The 21,743-nt window shown below is 45.0% G+C and overlaps 1 protein-coding gene across 2 annotated transcripts in view; it reads left to right on the top strand.

Moving 5' to 3' along the window:
• The window catches only part of LOC107383247 (retinoic acid receptor beta), a 289,762-nt gene that overhangs the window by 165,517 nt on the left and 102,502 nt on the right, over positions 1-21,743 (top strand). For both annotated transcript variants that reach the window (XM_054745637.2, XM_054745639.2), the window contains one exon: positions 12,629-12,777. In XM_054745637.2, coding sequence (XP_054601612.1) covers positions 12,629-12,777 — 149 coding nt within the window. The remainder of the gene's footprint in view (positions 1-12,628; positions 12,778-21,743) is intronic.

The raw sequence follows: 21,743 nt of genomic DNA, 5'->3' as shown, positions 1-21,743 counted from the left end.
CTGGTTCTGATTCTGAGCTTCAACCTGGTCCTGATTCTGAGCTTCAGTCCGGTCCTGATTCTAAACTTGTGAGTCCGGTCCTGATTCTGAGCTTCTGCCCGGTCCTGATTCTGGGCTTCAGTCTGGTTCTGATTCTGAGCTTCAACCTGGTCCTGATTCTGAGCTTCAGTCTGGTTCTGATTCTGAGCTTCTGCCCGGTTCTGATTCTGAGCTTCAGTCTGGTTCTGATTCTGAGCTTCAACGTGGTCCTGATTCTGAGCTTCAACGTGGTCCTGATTCTGAGCTTGAGTCTGGTTCTGATTCTGAGCTTCAACCTAGTCCTGATTCTGAGCTTGAGTCTGGTTCTGATTCTGAGCTTCTGCCTGGTCCTGATTCTGGGCTTCAGTCTGTTTCTGATTCTGAGCTTCAACCTGGTCCTGATTCTGGGCTTCAGTCTGGTTCTGATTCTGAGCTTCTGCCCGGTCCTGATTCTGAGCTTCAGTCTGGTTCTGATTCTGAGCTTCTGCCCGGTTCTGATTCTGAACTTCAGTCTGGTCCTGATTCAGAACTTGAGTTCGGTCCTGATTCTGAGCTTCAGTCTGGTTCTGATTCTGAGCTTCAACCTGGTCCTGATTCTGAGCTTCAGTCCGGTCCTGATTCTAAACTTGTGAGTCCGGTCCTGATTCTGAGCTTCTGCCCGGTCCTGATTCTGGGCTTCAGTCTGGTTCTGATTCTGAGCTTCAACCCGGTCCTGATTCTGAGCTTCAACGTGGTCCTGATTCTGAGCTTGAGTCTGGTTCTGATTCTGAGCTTCAACCTAGTCCTGATTCTGAGCTTGAGTCTGGTTCTGATTCTGAGCTTCAGTCTGTTTCTGATTCTGAGCTTCTGCCCGGTCCTGATTCTGAGCTTCAGTCTGGTTCTGATTCTGAGCTTCAGTTCGGTCCTGATTCTGAGCTTCTGCCCGGTCCTGATTCTGAGCTTCAGTCTGGTTCTGATTCTGAGCGTAGCCCGGTCCTGATTCAGAGCTTGAGTCTGTAGTAGCTTCTACCATACACACAAATGCCCTGGGACTTGATCACTGTTGGAAAAAAAGCTCTGGTGCTCCTGCTTCAGGAGCTAGAAGTGAGCCACTTAAGAGCTGAACTTCAGATGACAGGATTTGGAGTCTTACTTCCTGATATTTAGATATCACACCTCTGATTGGCTATCAAAACACGACTTGACTCTGTTTGCTCTGCACCGTTGATGTTTAATCTCCACAAATATCACAAGCCTGAAGGAGTTCTGCCATGTGATGGAGCTACTAATGATAATGTTTAGCTTCTACTAGCTGAGACATACCCTGCTGTTTCTTGGATGCTAAACCAACAACAGCCTCCCTGTCAGGAATCAAATGGGTGAGTCCATGAATGCTAATTTTCAGTGACGTAGATCTGACAGGATTTTCCGAACCAACCGTTTCCCCATCTGTTTTCTATCAGCGAGTAAAGCAGGAGATAGGGTATTTTCACATTTAAACTTCATGTTAAACTCAAAGTAGTCGTCGTCGTCGTCTTCCTCCGCTTATCCGGGTCCGGGTCGCGGGGGCAGTATCCCAATTAGGGAGCTCCAGGCCGTCCTCTCCCCGGCCTTGTCCACCAGCTCCTCCGGCAGGACCCCAAGGCGTTCCCGGACCAGATTGGAGATGTAACCTCTCCAACGTGTCCTGGGTCGACCCGGGGGCCTTCTGCCGGCAGGACATGCCCGAAACACCTCCCCGGGGAGGCGTCCAGGAGGCATCCTGACCAGATGCCCAAACCACGTCAACTGGCTCCTTTCGATCCGGAGGAGCAGCGGTTCTACTCCGAGTCCCTCCCGAATGTCCGAGCTCCTCACCCTATCTCTAAGGCTGAGCCCGGCCACCCTACGGAGGAAACTCATTTCGGCCGCTTGTATCCGCGATCTCGTTCTTTCGGTCATTACCCAAAGCTCATGACCATAGGTGAGGATTGGGACGTAGATCGACCGGTAAATCGAGAGCCTGGCTTTCTGGCTCAGCTCCCTCTTCCCCACGACAGATCGGCTCAGCGTCCGCATCACTGCAGACGCCGAACCAATCCGCCTGTCAATCTCCCGATCACTCCTACCCTCACTCGTGAACAAGACCCCGAGATACTTAAACTCCTCCACTTGAGGTAGGACCTCTCCCCTGACCCGGAGGTGGCAAGCTCAAAGTAACCAATCATATTTATAAAATAACAGCGTAAATGGTTTCTCAGTGAACTTGCTCTTTAAGATATTATGTTTTTATGCTTGGTTGACAGTGTCCATTGAGTCCGGTGTTTAACAGTTTTCCGTGACCCTCGATTGTGTGACTCTAGGGAGGAGCCTGAAGGAACAAGGTTGGACCTTTTTGGTGCTTTTTGTTTAAATCAAGTTTGCTTGAACACCTTTTTTCTAAATCCCACATCCACCTTTCAGTATACTTTTAAACAAAGGTTTTAACAAATCACCAGACCACAGGTCACTTAAATGGTCAATTTATTTATTCTGCTTTTCACTGAATTGTGCTTATTTATTAAAAAAAAACTTGCAAGGGAAAATATGTAAAATAAGTTGTTAATGTAGATGATCTTTTGCTGATAAATAGAGACCGACCGATATATTCAATATTTTCTATATTGACCATAAGCCAAAATTATTTTTAAAAGCTGATAAAAAATATAATAAAAAGTAGGCACTGTGTGGCCAACTTCCGCCACTACTATACTGAAGAAAGGACGTGAAGGACCCCAACACACGCTAAAAATAGCAGTTTTTACACGACACGTCAGACTTTTTTGTCTTGTTTTGCCTGTTGTCCTTCGGGAGTGCTGCAGGAGGACACACATGGATTTATGGGGGCTGGATGAGGAAAACGAAATAAAGTAAATCTGTGTTTTGTGATCAGTTTATTTTGACATGAACACGACAAACACGCCTTTTTGACAATCCTTGTCACTGTGTGTAAAAAAAAAAGTTTATAAATAAAACGAACAACGTGTGTTATTAGGGAAATAGCGTGTGAGCGGTGTTGATGCAGGATTGAGCGGTTCTGGTGCTTTTTGTGTTGCAGCCGCTCGCTGCACCGCTTCAACCCTCACGAGGGACGAGCAAAATATCAAACACGCCAGAAGTTCGTGCAAGCTCACAATTGCTGATAGGTAGCTGGTCACGTGGTGTTAATCGCCTCTCGTAACCCCCTGTACACTACACGACGCTCAGCGCAAAGCTCGCCCCGATCTTGTGGATTCTCGCACGAGTGGAAAATCAAAAAAGTGAAAAGGTCGCACAGTGTACGCCCGGCTTAAGTCGCATTTTGGAGGGAAATTTTATTATTTTTCTTACAAAATCTGAGACCAAGCATTTCACATTGCAAGACAAGTACCGGTAACAGTAACAGAATTAACAATGCAGGCGCAGCAGCGCGCCACGGTCTCCAGCAGAGGATGGAGGTGTTTGAAACCCTCCCAGGGGGGCAGGGGAGCTCATTCCTGGGTTGGAGCTGGCCCACGGCAGCGCGCCACAGGCTGCAGCAGGTGATGGTGGGGCAGAGGAGCTGAAACTTGGGCCGGATCCAGTGCGCAACAGCGCGCAACAGGCTCCAGCAGGTGATGGCTGTGCGTTTGTTATTCCCAGCGGGGCAGGGGAGCTCATTCCTGGTCCGGAGCCGGCCCACAGCAGCGCGGTATAGCCTACATAATTCGGTATGTAAGTCACTCCGGAGTATAAGTTGCAGGACCAGCCAGACTATGAAAAAAAGTGTGACTTATAGTCCGGAAAATACGGTACATATCGGCCTTAATAATCGGCTTTAGATTTCGGCCATCGGCAACAAAATTCTTTAAACATAAGTATCAGCATTGGCCGTAAGAAAACCATATCAGTCGACCTCTACTGCAAAACAACAGAGCTCAAAACACAAGTTTATACAAAGAAAAAAATGTTGTTTCTTTTTTTGTTAGATTTTGACACTAAAGTATTTCAGTCATGCTGACCAACATGAGATCTAACCTCTGTTTTGTCATTGGTAAACCCTTTAATAACCTCTGTAAACATCTGGAGAGTTCTGTGCTTCTCTTTGACAGACACGTCTCACACACACGCTGACTTCACTTTAATAAAAGCTGATGTCTGCGATGCATTTTCATGCATCTGGTGTCAATATTCTCAGTTCTTGTAGTCGGACCAATCAGAGGAGCTACCTCCAGCAGGGACCGGCTCCTTCCTGTTTGACCCCACTAGCGGGTTCAGCCAGGGGCGAACGGTTCAGGAGTTGGCACATTTCTCTGTGTTTGCTCCGAAGAGGGTTTGTCCGTCAGCAGCCTTCATGTTTTTATTCCAGACTTCTGTGTGTGTTTACATGCAGAGAAGTCGAGTCAAAGTTTATTCAGGCAGGAAATGGAAAAGGGCTTTCCTGCATCTGATAGGCTGCACAGGTAGCCAGTGGCCGGCCACACACACACGCACGCACACACACACACACACACACACACACACACACACACACACACACACACACACACACACACACACACACACACACACACACACACACACACACACACACACACACACTTAGGGTGTAATGCATCCACAGTTATGCGTCCCATCTGTCTGCAGGTGGCCATGGTGCCTCTCAGCAGCAGCCGTGAGGTTCTAATAGGCAGGCTGAATGGTTGCCCTGCTCGGCTCAGTGTGGTACCACCCAGCCATTCCTCCTCTGGATGTGTGTTAACGTCTGGTGCACCACCTGCTGAAGGCTAATGTGTGTTGCCTTTGTGCTCTGTTGGTTGTACATCTTCGTCGCATACAGTGTGCTGTTTACTTGGATAGAAAACAGTCTGGTGTGAAGGTGGTGCTTTAGTCGAGGATTAGGTTAAAAAGACAGACTTTTAAAAATGTTTTTGTACATTTTAAACAATCAGTTGCATTAAAACAACTAATATGTGATGTTAAAACTTTTGTTTTCTCCTGGGCCTTAAGGGATGCTATGAAGCCTGGTTTAGACTTTATTGTCAGTTCAGCAAAAGAAAAACACAATGTTGATGCGTCGATGCAAGCGTTCAGGGCCAGGCCCACAGAGGATGATGGAGACCTGTAAGTTCTTTAAAAGTAATGTTTACTCATCTCATCTCTAGTTGGGATGAATGCTTTGTAAGTCGTACTCTGGGTAAACTGCTCAGGTGCGTCTGTTTCAGGAACTAGAAGTGAGCTAGCTGACAGCTGAGCTTCAGTCAAGAAAAGCCTGCCAGGTTTTAAGCTTGCATTTGAAACGGGACAGATAAGAAGTTAGACGAAGGTCGTTGGGGAGTCTGTTCCAGAGTGCAGGAGCCACCAGTGAATAGGCGCGGTCACCCCAGTGCTTGTATCTAGACCAGAAGAGAAGTTTGCCTGTTGACCTAGGTGCCTGCGATTGCTGGCATAGGGACAAGGAGGTAGGAAGGATCTAAGCCGTGGATAATCTTCAACGTGAACAGAATGTTGGAATTGTATGCGGAAAAACACAAGGTACTGAGTTTTTCATGCAGGCTAAACATGAACATAGTCTCCTACACCAGTGGTTCCTAACCTGGGGGTCCCGACCCCCACAAGGGGGCGCCAAAGCCTCTCAGTGTCGCCCGGACCTCTCCACTTTAAGGGGTTAAAACTTCATTTATTACTTGTTTATAGCCTACATTTTGCTCACATTTTTTTTCATGAGTGAAAAGTTTACTGATATTAAGACGGGAAATAATTAGTTCAGAAAAAGTAACACACTTTTAAGAACATTTTGCTCAGCTCACTGTTTTATTTTCAAGTGTCAAAAGTTCATTAAAGATAGGACTGGTTGATTAATCACAGCCTTTACAGTAAATAATCTAGTATAAACAGTAATATACACATTTAAGTACATTTTGTTCAGTGTACTTTATTATGTGTCAAATGTTTATTGAAAGGAATGATTGATTTATCAGTGTTTACAAGAAACCATGTGTTCAGAAAAGTAATACAAACTGTCAAGCACATTATGCTCTGTTTGGTTTTGTTAATGACTTTGTTCTGTACTGGAGCCTACTATTACTGTTATCTATTGAATCAAAGCACATTAAAATGTGCTTGAACAATTTGATCATTTTTTAATAATGTTTGTACTGGAAGAGAGAATGGGAGGGAGTCGTCAAACATTTTACTGGTAAAAAACGGGGTCCCTTGGGAAAAAGGTTGGGAACCACTGTGCTACACCTATCTCCTGCATTAGCTTCAGACAGAAAATAAACAGACATTTGAAAAGCCTGACAGATCTTCAGCACACTGGCATTTAACATTCATGGAGTCATCCATCTTGACTCACGATTGTGTTATTGGTGTAGATAAAACATCAACGTTGCAAAGCAAACAGTCAGTGATAGAGTTAAGTTGATGCTAGCCAGTCAGAGGAGAGATGTCCAAATACCAGGGAAGAAGACTGCTGATCCTTTGGCTGAATTCTCTGAACTGAAACAGACGCACCAGAGTTTTTCCCTCAGAGTACGACTTACACGGCACTTGTTTCTACTAGAGACCACTGCAAATGTTAAAAATAGGAATGAAGGACCTCGTTAAAGTCTGTAACACACTCCTAGTTTCATACAGGGCTGGCAGATCAAATTATATATTTTTCAATTTACAAGAGAGTCCTCTGCTTGATGTCTCACCAAAGAGCAGAACATGGTGACAGCTTCTTCTGTGGCAGCCTTAAACTGTGGGATGAACATCCTTGCATTAGATCTGCTAAAATCTTAAATCATTTTTCAAATATTTCTGAAAACATATTTTTACAAGTTGGCTTTTGTCCAAGTTTGAACATTTACCTGTTTTAAGTAGACGTAAGTGGTGTAATGACCTGCTTTCTTCTTCCCTACTCTTCTTTGTGAAGCAGCAGCTGCTGTAGTGAATATGATTTATAAATAAAGTTGACCTGGACCTCACTATCGTGAGAATTTGGGCGGCGCAGAACAAAAACCAGTGTCTCTCCCATAAAACCATGTTGCAAAGATGCAACATGCCTGACTTCCTCCACTCAAACTCTTCTCTCTCAGATGAAGTCCTCTAGAAGGTCAGAGCAGAAATGTTGGCTCCATCTGAACGGCAGCTCTGTCAGCATTGTGCATGTCTGCTGCGGAAGTTTGCACACATATAAAAAGTTGCTCTAACATCTCTCGAAGCCGAACAACTGTCAGAACTCCAACACTGAAAATCTCCTCATTCCAATTAACTTTGGTGATCTTCGTTCTGACTCACAGAGCTATCACAGGCAGCATCACTCCAAGCGTGTTACGTCCTCCCCGCGGCTGCTCTAGATTCCAGAGTTACAAACTCGACAGAAGTCACACGGGGTGACTGTAGAGACAGATTAGATTAAACCAGCAGGGAATTCCGTGTAGGGATGAAGGTCCAGTAATTATGCCGGCTTGTTCCTGACATCAGTAATTGAGTTTACTCTGATGAAGTACGGAAGAATGTAATGTGATCAGCAGAGATGCTGCTCTCTGTGTGCAGACAGGTTGGGTTTGTGTGGAGGAACATCTACCTTGTCCATTCATCTCAGCTGATACAATCCAGAACTATTTCTGTTGTTTTTGACTGCTTTTACTTTCAGGGAAGACCCAAAAAGTAGGTTGCAATGACAAGGAAAAGGCAGAATGAGAGTGGGGATGTACAGCCGCTGGTCACGTTTATCTCTGGGTGCTGGAAACCAGGTGACCGCCTGACTTTTACCTCAGGTCAAATCTGGGGTCATTCCTCTGGTGCTTGAGAGCAGATCACCGTAGCTCAGTAACATCCTCAAATCTAAAGGTTCCTGTTTTTTTCTCCTACGTCCAACAATTAAAGTTGCTTTAATTCAAAGGTTAGAAACAATTCTGATTTCATCCATTGTGTGATTTCCTGAACAGCCTCTGTTGTAGATGTTGTTGCTTTTAAGCTTAATATATTACCTTTACTTGTGACCAATAAGCTGTGACACTCTATATAAATATAGAATATCAACCTGCTTGGTCTTTGGATGTTTAATCAGAAGATTCTAGGATTCTTTGCTTTTTCAGGGATCAAACACACTTCGTCTCAATTCAGACAGAGTCAGGTTTATAAAAGATAAGACATTTATTTTCTAAACAAATGGAAACATGAAAATTTAACCAAGACTACTGGTGATGGATGAATCTAAGAGGATGGGATGTACTGTATGGTGACAATGTGTGAAAGTGAGGTTACCAGAACCTTTGTATCTAGAAGAACTGAGTTCTGGGTGAAAAGAATTTGGCTTGCATTAAACTATGAAGTTGATTCGTATCAAAACCACATCAGACGCAATCTGTGTGTCTACCTCACCCTTTCTTTGGGGACCCTCTTCGCGGATCAGGAGGTCAGGGAGGTCGGATGACCGATGGGCACCGAGGTTTGGTAGATTAACCGCAGCACCGACTCTCCAGTCCAGAGATGCTTCCGAGTCACAACAGATAGATGAAATTGTTTGCGTCTAGAACAGCTGTTTCTGAAGAGCTGAAGGAACCGTTTTGCTGTGTCAGCTGTAGGCAGCGTGTAGCAGGGTTTTTGACAGCTTGTCAAAAATGCTCTGGGTTAAAGAGGGTCCGCTCCGGATGGCCTGTCCGTAGCTTTCTCCAGAACTGACGCACCGTCAAGTGAGCGCTGTTTTAATTTTCTCATATTATGATTTCTTGGCCAACCGGGACGTGCCATGTTAAGGGGGGTTAACAAGCAAACCTCAGAACATCACGCCTTCTTTCAGGTACAGGATGCTCTGATTTGTGGCTAAGAAAATATCTATGTGTCATGACGTTTAACTTAACTTTAATTTATCTCTAATGAACCTTGTGTCTGAGTTTAGATAATGATTCACTTGTCATTTCAAACTTCAGTAATTCAAGCACAGATTTATCAACCTTATGAATTTAAGCACAGATTAATCAAGACATTATTATTATTCATATAACATTTGTTCATTTCATTTCACGATTGATTAACTCATATGAGCTGAAAATAGTCACTTGATTCAGAGAGTGAGCAATCCTGCGGTGTTATCAAAACAAGGCTTTGTTTGGGAACACGGCCTGACATCTTGTTCCTCCTGAAATGTCAACAAGGCTGTGGTATCCTTCTGGGCTTGTTGGAAGTTAGGATGTAAAATCCACTTTAGAGAATGTTATTTATGTCGGTAGATGACCGGTGGCATGTAGGTCAATCTGTAGGTGAAAGTTGACCACTGCTGGACGTTACACTGTTCAGAGAAGTTGAGTCTACGTAAGCGGTGCCTGACCCTGATCCTGGAGAGCCGGTTTCCGGCATGTTTCAGTTGTTTCCCTGCTCTAACACAATGATCAGCAGCTCAGCAAGCTCTGCAGAAGCCTGTTAGTCTGTTGGTGTACATCCTTCAAGACTGCGCTGCTAACAGCTAATCTGCACCACACTTGGGACAATCCAGACTCATTTCTGGCATTGTTCCTTGATGGTGAATGAGCCACTGAGTCACCAGATGAGAGGTGTCTCACTCTATCTTTAAACATCTCCTCTAGACCCAGCTCTTCAGACAGCCTCTTATATCTTAAAGGGGCATTATGGAAGTCTGACAGCCAAAACATGTATAGAAATAATAAATTTCTTCTTCATACATTCTCCTGCAATGCCCTGGTCCTGTAGAATGAGCCCTGGCATTTTTACTGTGATTGCCTGTTTTTCTGTAAAATCACAGAAAAAGAGAGTTGAGCTGAGATGCTCGGGTCGAGCAGGCTGCTTCATGCACGTTCACACTCAGGCATTGCCCGTAGCATTTGCTATCAGTAGCTTTAGCAGCAGAGAGAGAAGCAGTGCCACTTTGTCGCTGTTCCTAATGCCTAGTGATGAACCTAGCTACATCTCTGAGGACCCTTAGCTACTTTCTTCTAGATATTTCCTGCAAATTAGCAACAAAATAGCCATTTTCCCTCCGAACCGTTCTTTGAATGTTGTTTTAGCTGTAATCAAGGATATAAATATTATATATGCAGGAGACCCGGGTTCAATTCTGGGTGAGAACACAGTTTTTTTTAGAGTTTCTTTTTCACATTAATGGTATTTTTTTTTTACACTAAGATACCCAAATTTTTATTTGAGACTCGCCGAACGGCATTGAATTCACAGATAAAAAAGATGTGGGTTCAACTTTCATTTTGGAACAATTTTTCAAGCAAGGGAAGGGAATGATCTGAGCATGCAGGAGGACTGACCCATCATAAACCTTTGTCGGCTGTGCTGAAGAGAAAGGTACAGAACCAAATTATTTAATTAATTAGTTGCACGTTCTCCTGTCCTCTGTCATCCGGGCCACACACACACACACACACACACACACACACACACACACACACACACACACACACACACACACACACACACAAGGGACTGTCCGCTCTCTGAGCTCTGTGAAGCTGACCCCCATCAGCTTCACAGAGCTTCGTCTAAGCTGTTATTTTCGTTCAGGAGTGTGCACGTACAGCATGCGCGCCTCGTGCACAAGCCTCCTATTGATAGCCTAGTGAACTAGACCAAATTCTTGCTTTGCAAAGAATGGTCTAGGCATGCTCCATTGGAACCTCAGCAGCTCCTACCAGGACTCTGGCTAGCCAATCACAGCTCTCTAGAGGGGTTTCAAACACATAAAGAGCTGTGATTGGTCCATAATGGTGGGCCAATTATAGTGCTCTATCTGCTTAGTGAACAAATCACAGAGCTTTATCCGCTTTGTGGGCCAATCAGGGCACTCTATATGCCTGGTGGGTGGGATGATGCAACAGAGTGAAACAAGAGTATGTCACATTCATTGTCCAGTGGAATGCGGAGATCATTTGAAAGACAACGGTAGAACCCGCCCCACAACCGAGAGCCGTCAATGGAGCGTGGCCAGACTAAATAATACATTTATTTAGTCTGGCTTGCCAGGCTATCCTATTGAAGCTGCCGTTAGGCTTTTGGCCAGAGGGGGAAATCGCGAGCATAAAAATTCTAAACTCCGTAAAGTCCCTTTAACACCTACTTCTCTTGTCACCCCGTCACCTCTGACTGGTGTTCTTCCCTCCAAGTAGTTTATTGTCACCCTCAAAGTTAACTGCATTGTTGCAGCCTCAATTATGTCAATTTGGATAAGCCTCTGGATAAACATAATCTGAGTGCAGCCAAGATTAAAGTGAGTTATATTACTGTACATGCTTATTTAGGCAAAAACATGATGGGATTGGTACTGAATCTGATCCTGAAAGGCATTCTATGAAACTTTTTCCTGTTTTATATCATTTTCTTGAGCCAGCATGTGCTAAAATTACCCTTTACAGCAGAGGTATTTAATCCTGGTCCTGGAGAGCCGGTGCCCAGCAGGTTTTAGTTTTAACCCTTCTTCAACACACCCGATTTCAATCAGCAGGTGATTAACAGGCTTCTGCAGAGCCTGATGAGCTGCTGCACAGGTGATTCAACCACTGAATCGAGTGCTGAAACAGAGAAACCACTAAAATGTGGTGGATACCGGCCCAGAAAGGAACACCCCGGCTTTACGGGGTTAATGAAATGTAACTCTGACCCCCACCACCTTTTGTGGCCAGAATATCGCATTTGCAACTTCAGAGTGGCGGTCCGGTCCCTATTGGACTTAAGTGGAGCTGACATACCAGGCAATGCAGTCTGGTTCCTGCATGTTTTAGATAATTAACACAGCTGATTTATTTGATTTAGTGGTGAATCACTCCTGTAGAAACTAATGAAGGCTGAGGAGACATTTCAGCTCTTGGATTAAGGTGCTAAAAAGGCGAACGCACAACAAGGAGATATGTTTCTCTTCTGGTTTCACTAATGGAACACAAGGGGGTGCTAAAAGCAAGCCAAAACTGCCTAGTTGCCCGTTAAAAACTCTAACTTAAAATCTGCAATAGGTCTTTTCAAACGAGTGCATTTACGAGTAAGTTGAAAACAACAAAAGCTATTTCAGATTGAGAAGGAGAATTGTGGTCGTTGTGCTGGTCGTGGAGCCATGGACTGGTTTTTAACCCTTGCTAGGCTGCTTGAGGGGGCATGGGAGTTAGCCCAACTGGAGAGGGTTGTTTGACTCCACCAGGGCTGCTGTTTGTCACCAATTCTGTTCTTTGCTCTCTATGGACAGAACCTCTAGTGGCAGCCGTGGGATGGAGGGTGTCTAGTTTGGTGGCAGGAGGATCTTGTGGAAGCTGTGGTCCTCTCAGCTCCATTTTAAGACTGACATTCAATGCTTGCTGGGGAGGTTTGTAAGCCTAGTGTGATGTGCCTGGGATGAAAATCAGCACCTCCAAATCCATAACCATGGTACACGACCAGAAAAGGGTGGGTTATCAACTCCAGTCAAGGCAGAGGTCCCACCTCAAGCTGAGGTGTTTAAACATCTTACGGTGTAGAGATGGGCGGTAGGAGCTCGAGATCAGCAGTTAGATCAGGGCGGCTACTGCAGCGATGTGGACGCTAACCAATCTGTTGTGGTGAAAAATCTCACATTACAGGGCCATCTTCATCCCAATCACCTATGGTCATGAGCTGTTGGTAATGACTAAAATAACCAAAAGAGAACTAACCTGTTTTGCTTTTTTCCCTGCAGCCATTGAAACACAGAGTACCAGTTCTGAGGAGCTGGTCCCCAGTCCGCCATCCCCGCCTCCCCCACCCAGAGTCTACAAGCCCTGCTTTGTCTGCCAGGACAAGTCATCTGGTTACCACTATGGAGTCAGTGCATGCGAGGGCTGCAAGGTAGGTCTTCCCATCTTCACCATGCAAACTGATATGTGATATATATCATATGTTACAACTAAGATATATAATATATATATAGTCACGGCCAGAACTTGGAAGACCCGTGATGACACCAAACACAGTAAAAGTTTCATAAAAAGTCTTAATTGATGTGTCGTTACCAGAGGAGGGAGAGGCAGGAGACAGAGTCGGAGAGGAGGCGTGAGTCAAAACCAGATCGGGACAAGCAGGTACAGGGAGCAGGCTGGAGACGTGGTAGAAGACAGGCGAGGGTTGTGGTGGCAGGCAGAGTTCTAGGCAGGGGTCAGGCGAAATAACATGGTCCAGAAGCTGTGAAGGCAAGGTTCAAGGCTGGAAGATCTACTAACAAAAAGTGTTCAATAATCTGGCAGGGGACTGGTGGCTGGCTGAGCAATATAAAGTAGGGGGAGCAGGTGTGCGTAATGAGCTGATGACAGGGACAGGTGAGATGAATGAAGAGGCTGAGGGCCTGATGAGGAGGCAGCAGAGGAAGAGGAGGGTGAAAGACTGGGAGTCATGACAGACCCCCCCCCCCACCACCACCCCCACCACCCCCCACCACCCCCAACACCCACCCCACCCCACCCCCAGGGCGGATTCCAGACGCCCACAGGAAACCAGAGCTGGGCGGGAGGATGGGGACCAGGAGGGGGGGCCAGAGGAGTCAGAGAGACCTGGGATGGGGGACCAGAGATGGAGACGTAGGAGCCGGCAGGGTCTCGGGAGTCGGGGAACCCAGCAGAAACTGGAGGGCCCTTGGGGGTCGGTGACGAAGGACCAGGAACTGGGACCAGGGGAGTCTTGGGGGCCGGTGACGATGAGCAAGGACCGGACCGGCGGTGATTGCTGCCGATGACTGGCCTGGAGTCAGAGGGGACGGAGACACACGAGGCTGTGGGGACGTGGACTCTGAAGACTGAGGAGGGGACGATGGAGGCTGAGGAGGAGGATGTGACGGGAACTCTGAAGGCGTGGACTCTGCAGCAGCAGGCGTGGACGAAGGCATCCGACGTGGCGCTGATGGAACTGGAGGCGGAGCCGCTAGTCGAGGATGCGGTGCGACCTCTGGAACCACAGCTAGAACTGGCTGAGGAGCGTTCTCTGGGACCACCACCAGAACTGGATGTGGAGCAGCCTCTGGAACCGCCGCGGGACCAGTATGCGGAGCATCCTCTGGGACCACCACCGAAACTGGACGCGGAGCGTCCCCTGGGACCACCACCGGAACGGGATGCGGAGCGTCCTCTGGAACCACCGCTGGACGAGGATGTGGCGCATCTTCCGGGACCACCGCTGGGCCTGGATGCGATGCGACCCCTGGGACCACCGCTGGACCTGGACAGACGGAGCCTCCCGGACATACGGAGGTGGAACCCCCGCTGTACATGGATGCGATGCGCCCCTGGGACCACCATTGGACGTGGTTGCGGTGCAACCCCTGGGACCACCGCTGGACCTAGACAGGCGGAGCCTCTTGGAAAGGCGAAAGTAGGAGCCCCGCTGAGCGTGGACGCGGTGCGACCCCTGGGATCACCGCAGGACGTGGCATGAAGGAAGCGACTTGAGGCTTGAGCGGCGTGACTGCTAAACCTTGGATCTGTGAAGGCAGTGAATTAGTAGAGGGTCTCCGGGGCTGCCACCGTTGCGTTGTCAGGAACCCGCTGCACAAGACGGTCGCAGCAGGCCTGGGCGGAGGGGTGGAACCTCTGCGCGGCAGTGGCCTGATTGCCAGACGCGTTCCCCAGAACGGTGACTCCTGTTCCTTTTCCAGCTCAATAAACTCAAGGAGCGTGAGATACTCCATGACTGGTCAGAATAAATGTTGGCTAAACTCCTATGCAAGTACTGTGTTGGCGACGGGTCTGTTTTGGGCCAGATTATTCTGTCATGGCCAGAACTTGGAAGACCCGTGATGACACCAAACACAGTAAAAGTTTCATAAAAAGTCTTTATTGATGTGTCGTTACCAGAGGAGGGCGAGGCAGGAGACAGAGTTGGTGAGGAGGTGTGGGTCAAAACCAGATCGGGACAAGCAGGTACAGGGAGCAGGCTGGAGACGTGGTAGAAGACAGGCGAGGGTCGTGGTGGCAGGCAGAGTTCTAGGCAGGGGTCAGGCGAAATAACGAGGTCCAGAGGCTGTGAAGGCAAGGTTTAAGGCTGGAAGATCTACTAACAAAAAGTGTTCAATAATCTGGCAGGAGACTGGTGGCTGGCTGGTGAATATATAGCAGGGGGAGCAGGTGTGTGTAATGAGCTGATGACAGAGATAGATAGACAGATAGATAGATAGATAGATAGATAGATAGATAGATAGATAGATAGATAGATAGATAGATAGATAGATAGATAGATAGATAGATAGATAGATAGATCATCATCACTGTATATATTTTAAATAAATTTTATAATACATTTTATTTAAAAGCACCTTTCGGGACACCCAAGGTCACTTGACAGGAAAAATACATTAAATCAAAAATAAAACCCAATGAAGAAAATTACATAGAAAAAAATTATTAAAAATAAAAACCAATTCAAATAAAATCAGAGGTCATAGGCAGATTTGAAAAGGTGTGTCTTCAGTCTGGATTTGAAGAGGGTGAAACAGTCAATATTTCTGATGTCTGGGGGGAGTGAGTTCCAGAGACGGGGAGCAGAGCGGCTGAAAGCTGTGCTCCCCATGGTAGTGAGACGGGCAGAAGGAACAGCAAGATGGAGGGAGGAAGATAATCTGAGGGAAAGGGAGGGGGTGGTAATATTTATAAGATCTGAAATATATGGAAGAGAGAGGTTGTGGATGGCTTTGATGGAGGAGAATTTTGAAGATGAACCTGAATTTAACTGGAAGCCAGTGAAGCTGCTGGAGAACCTGGGTGATGTGGTGAAAGGAAGGAGTTCTGGTGATAATACGGGCTGCTGAGTTCTGGACCAGTTGAAGTATATATATACATATATATATATATATATATATATATATATATATATATATATATATATATATATATATATATATATATATATATATATATATATGTATATATATATATATATATATATATATATATATATATATATATGTATATATATATATATATATATATATGTATATATATTTAATGTAATGATACATTTTATTTAAAATACCGTAAATCCTCTAATACAGGCCCGGGCCTGTATTTGACTCAAGCTCATCAAGCTCCAGGCCTTTTTTGGAAGAAGGACCAGAATTAGAGGCAGGCCTCAATTTCTATTGGAGCAAAATGAACTAATGGTTCGCTGGAGTTTTTGACAATTAAAATTGCGCCCACATTTTCAAAGTTAAACACATTTCTTTTAACAACGGTAGTTTCTGCTTCAGCCCTCTCCCCCCTCCTCCTGCGCAGCGGCCGCAAACTCACTGATGCGCCTGCAGCCTCTCGGAGTTCCTGCTGCTCTAAACATTAAAATAATTATTTCATTTTCTGTTCCTCACTTCTGATTACCTTCAATGGTGTCTGTTTGTTGCAACCACCAGGTACAAAAACTAACTTGTTTTTATTTGACTATTTTTCTGTCCTACCTGTTTATTATCTTCCTGCATCTCCTCTCAATCCTAAAGAAAAACTGCTACCTGGGTTCATATATATTCACCTCATGAGTTACCTTTGAACTGCAGTTCTAAAAGATCTACAGACCGCAATAACAGCGGAGTGCTCGCTGCTCGCCGGCCACATCAGTGAGGTGTGTCACCGGAGGACAAAACAGATTATGTGCTACACTCCACAGCAGCGAAAAGCATCAGGCACAAATAAAAGACAGAAATCATAAAAGGAAATGAGCCGACATGAACGATCGCGTGTTTAATTAATTTTTGAGGTGGCGACACCTGATTTGATAATGTTACTGTGGCCGTGCTCAGGACGCAGATGTCTGGAGCGCGTAAACAATCAGAGCTTTGCATGCACAAGCTGGTTAAGGTTAGGATGGGGGTGAGGGGAAGGTTAAATTGCAAGAGGGTAAACGTCACAATTTTGTTAAATGTCCGTTTTACCGCGGGTGTCAGTACCGACGCTCTGGCACAGCGCGTTGCCTCCCGACGCGCAGGAGCTCCTCACCTTCTGACAACAGGCTGCTGTCTTTTCCAAGGACTGCATCTTGCCGGTCATTATCACGTGACAGCGACTAGTCGACGACAGGCAAAAAAAGTCACTATAGAGCGGTGAAGTCGACTAGTGACTAGTTCATACAACCCCTGCTACTGCTCCCCAGAGTGTTCTGCAGCATAATCAGCACGTTCTCTTTGAACTTGATATCAAATTTTCGCCTCCTCTTCGTCTCCGCACGGTTAAAGTTACCCTCGCGGTCTATCACTGGCAAATCAAAAGTGAGACGGATGACACAACCGCCCCCCTGTGGTACTTGCTTGTTACCACATTCCACCCGGCCACAATAAAATACCGGCCATTATTCACCTCCGCCGACTCCGACACCGGCCAAAATATGATACCCGGTCGTTAACTGAATACAGGCTAATATTAGAGGATTTACGGTATATACATTGATGATGATGATGTGTGTACAAATAAATAAATATATATATATATATATATATGTATATATATATATATATATATATATATATATATATATATATATATATATATATATATATATATATATATATATATATATATATACATTGATGATGATCATATAAACTTTAGATCATTATGAACCAAATTCCCCTTTGGCAGAGGAATTAAGTGTCTACTCAATTACTGGAGGGTTGCAGGTTCAAGTCCCACTTGTTGCAGTCGTTGTGTTCTTGGACACTGAACTCGCCTTCCCTCCTGGTGGTAGTCGTAGGGACTGGTGGTGCACTATATACATACATACATACATATATATATATATATATATATATATATATATATATATATGTATATTTGTGTGTATATATATATATATATATGTGTGTATATATATATATATATATATACACACATATATATATATATATATATATATACACATATATATATATATGTGTATATATATATATACATATACATATATATACATATATGAATGATGGATCCCATGTGAATTATAAACAATACACACACATTTAAGATCTTTATCAAATAATCTTTAATTGACTAGTTATAAGTGTAAGTTACTAAATATAAATTTTCATTATAGAGTTTGTTGCGTGAATTCTTGACTTGTGCAAAAAAATCAGTTGGAGGGGGGAAGCTGACTGGTGAGATCATCTCTCATGTGACAGCTCCTCTGCTCAGACTGTTCTCTCTCTCTCTCTCTCTCTCTCTCTCTCTCTCTCTCTCTCTCTCTCTCTCTCTTCTCAGAAATATCTTTAAAATATTTCTGCTCTGCCAGCACTTATCCTTCTTTCAGCAGTCGTTGCTTGACTACTGCTCACATATGTACACAGAGACACGGATTTCACATTTAGTATAGATCTGTTAAAGAATAACAACAACCCACAATGGTCACTGAAATAATGATGTACACAAATGAACTAAAAAACTGCTAATCAAATAGGAATTTTTCAAACTGTGGTTAAACAGAACAATTTTAATAAACAAACTAATAAAACTTGTCTTTGCTAAATCTATTGTTGTTCTATCAAAGATACACACAGGGATCTGTGCAACTCGGGCCTGTCCTGTAGTCAGCAGCACTGGACTTTTCAGTCTGGTCATCAAGTCAGTTTAAAGTTGTGATTCTTAATTAAAATTACTTAGAAAAATTATCAAAATATTGTTGCACAAGAACTCCACTTCCTTGTTTCTGAAAAAAAAAACCCTGGTAAGTGAAACAGTGGAATGCCAGGAATCCCTCAGACCCTTTGGCCCAGCAGGAGGTGGTGATCAGCTCTCTCAGCAGGTTCTGGGTCAAACTGAGCTCCTCTACAGGCTCTAGTGCTCCAGTAGGAGCCACCATGGGTTCTGACCTCCCAGCTCTGACCTTGACTCATGAAGAAGTACACAAGAGCTCAGAGCAGGATGCAAACAACACAGCAACAAAGCTCAGCTTCCTCTCTTAAGTGACAGATCATTACACGAGGAGCTGACATGGCTGATGGGTCATCCACCTGATGGCAGATGGTGAATAAAGTCAAATCTGTGTTTCTGACAAACAATCATTCTATTCCACTCAGCCTCTCCAGCTGCACAGCACTGATGTAAAAATAGCTCAAATCTGCTGAATGCTTTTGACATTAGTGCCCATCTGACCCCAGAAGATTAGACAGCAGATTATGTTTTTATTCATTTTGGCGTTGCATTTCTACATCTATGACAAGATGATTGTTTCTTTGCAGAGCAGGAGCCGAGCGGTTTGTTTTGGACAGATGCACTCAAGCATGCAGTCCAGCTGCAGGCTGTTAAACAACGAGAGGAAGCTTTCTCTCCTCAGTGGATGTGCCAATTAGGGCCAAAAATAGACTCAAAGACAGATAATGTGCACTTCATGAGCGTGCACGTGAAGAAGCGCTTATTGAAAAAAGCCATGTGTTAAAACATTTGATTTTCCTAAAACATCTGCAGCTTTTTTTTTAGCTAATTTAACTTCTATTTACTTTAAATCAGTTTTTCCACATTCATGTCTGCAGTCATCCGCATGTTTGCTTGTGTTTTAATAATGTTCACCGTTTCTGTCAAACCTAATCACACATCTGTTCTAGTGTTTTCCAAAAGCTTGGAATGTTTGGCATTTCGTGTGTGTGTGTGTGTGTGTGTGTGTGTGTGTGTGTGTGTGTGTGTGTGTGTGTGTGTGTGTGTGTGTGGTCTTCTTTGTGTTTCACATCGAAGTTAAACCCCAGACAGTGTTCATTCAGCTGTTTGACTTTGGATAAAAGCAGGAAATCACAGCCCAGAAGCTAAAATGAATATGAAGGAAGACCCAGGGCACGAGTTTGTCTTGGTAAACGGAATGTTTTTCCTCAAAAACTCTGCTCTAACAGCCAACGCCAGCACTTTTTACATTCTTACTTTGATTTACTGTTGTTCCACATCAGTTTGTGCAATCAGACAAATAATTAAAAGATTTTAAAAGAAGAGAAGTTGCCCTTTCAAAGCACATAGTGTTGCAGTAAATAACTTTCTGGTGCTGCAGGTGAATCCGACTTTCCCTCTCACCCTCATAGCTGCAGTGACACAGAAAATGAGCAAAGGAGACTAAATGACCACAGCTGTAAATATTATTGACTGTAGCAGAGCCGCAAATGAAGTAAAGAATCTTTTTTCCAAGCTTTATTCGATCCTGCGTCACATGTAGCAATATCAAGCATCCATCTTAACTCTCCCACACTCCACTTCTTCTCTCCTACCTGTGTTATCTTTTCCTATACTGCCCCCTAGTGGCAGGCACCACTCCATCAGCTTAAGCATCGGGCTTCTGCAAACCTCCAACTGGCCGTAACGCTTTTTAAACCTGTAGGAAAACCCAGGATGTGTAAAATAGTTCACACAACAGATCCTAGAGCCCCCTTCAGACAGGCCATGAAAACCGGAAATGTTCCGGACTCTGTCCGTAAGACCTTTGTGTCTGAATACAAACATCCGGATAACGTTTTCCGTAATTTAACCGGACGAAGCCCCTAGTAACAGGTCCGGACTTGTTACGGACAAGGTGGCTGCTTCAGACTGGTGAGGTCGAGTTCCAGACAGGGAGGGGGGGGAGGAGGAGGGGACCGGGGGACGCTGTGCGCACCTAGATAGCTCGCTCCTGTAGCATGCGGCAGCTCGCCTCCTACGGTACTGTATAGACGCGCAACGGAGCGCTTCACACCGCTTCACACCGCTTCACACCGCTTCAGTGATTCCTTTAACCATTGAGCTTCATCATCCAGGTCTCTTATGCATCTTCGTGTGCGCAGAATTATGCTTAACATAAGTCTGATCCCCCCCCCCCCCCCCCCCCCCCCCCCGACATCTGGAACTCTTCCCTGCTGTGTGAAGGCAGCCGAAAGGACAAGTTCCGGTACAAAAGTGGTGTGTCTGAAAACACAGTTCCCGTTAAAAACCGGATTGAATTGTCCACACATATTCCAGAATGTCTATCTGAAAAGGGCTTAGGTCAGTCAGTGACAAAGCCTCTCTTTTCTCAGGAAAATACCACTGTGTAGTCCACCCGTGTCTCAGGGAAGGCATTTTTAACCACGTGGGACAATGTCCTTGCTTGCAGTAGATTTGTTTCTGTTTAACGGAGGGTTTTGTAGAGATCTCTGATGTTTACACATATTTTTATTGCTGCAATATTCGGTTGAAATAATTTGAAAGAGAACCATCAATGTGATTTTTGGCTAAATGCAAACAATTTTTTACCACGAGGTTTAGACGGTCACTCTTTGCAGACAACTATAATAGACCAACATAACTGATCAGAAAATTCTCTGAAAGTCTACCATGCAGGTCTACCATTGGCCTGAACAGTTTTGTATTATGCCAATCCAAGCACCCTATGTCAGGTTTTAGCGGCTGAGCTGAAGCGTAGCGGAGATTGTTTGTGGCGTAACTGTGTGACCCAGACGCTGAGTGGCTAGCGTTGGGTTAGACAGAACACGCAGCTTTATTCTGGGAATGGCAACGCAGCGCTCGGAGAGATCAGAGACTGAGCAGCAGTTCCGGAAGGATAAGGAAGCTGACTTACTTGCAGTAGACAGCGTGGGAAGATCTTTCCCCTGGGTTGAGTGCTGGTAAGCCGGAGAACTTGATTCAATGTCTGGTAGGAACGATGACTGAGTGATGAATGAGTGGCGGTGCTTCCGTAAATAGTGTCAGCGTGATGACGTTGGCAAGCCACGTTGGTGGCAGGAATGCTGGGAAGTGTAGTTAGCAGGAGGAGTTCGTGACACTCTATCAGTTTGGCGGGCCAATCCCAGCGCTCCATCGGTTAGATGTTGTGACAGAGCAAAACTACAAAGGTGGCGGCTCATTTGA

This window comes from Nothobranchius furzeri, chromosome 11 (assembly GCF_043380555.1).
Source record: "Nothobranchius furzeri strain GRZ-AD chromosome 11, NfurGRZ-RIMD1, whole genome shotgun sequence".
Lineage (NCBI taxonomy): Eukaryota > Metazoa > Chordata > Actinopteri > Cyprinodontiformes > Nothobranchiidae > Nothobranchius > Nothobranchius furzeri.
Note: the sequence above shows the minus strand (reverse complement) of the source record. Positions and strands in the feature narration are given on the sequence as shown.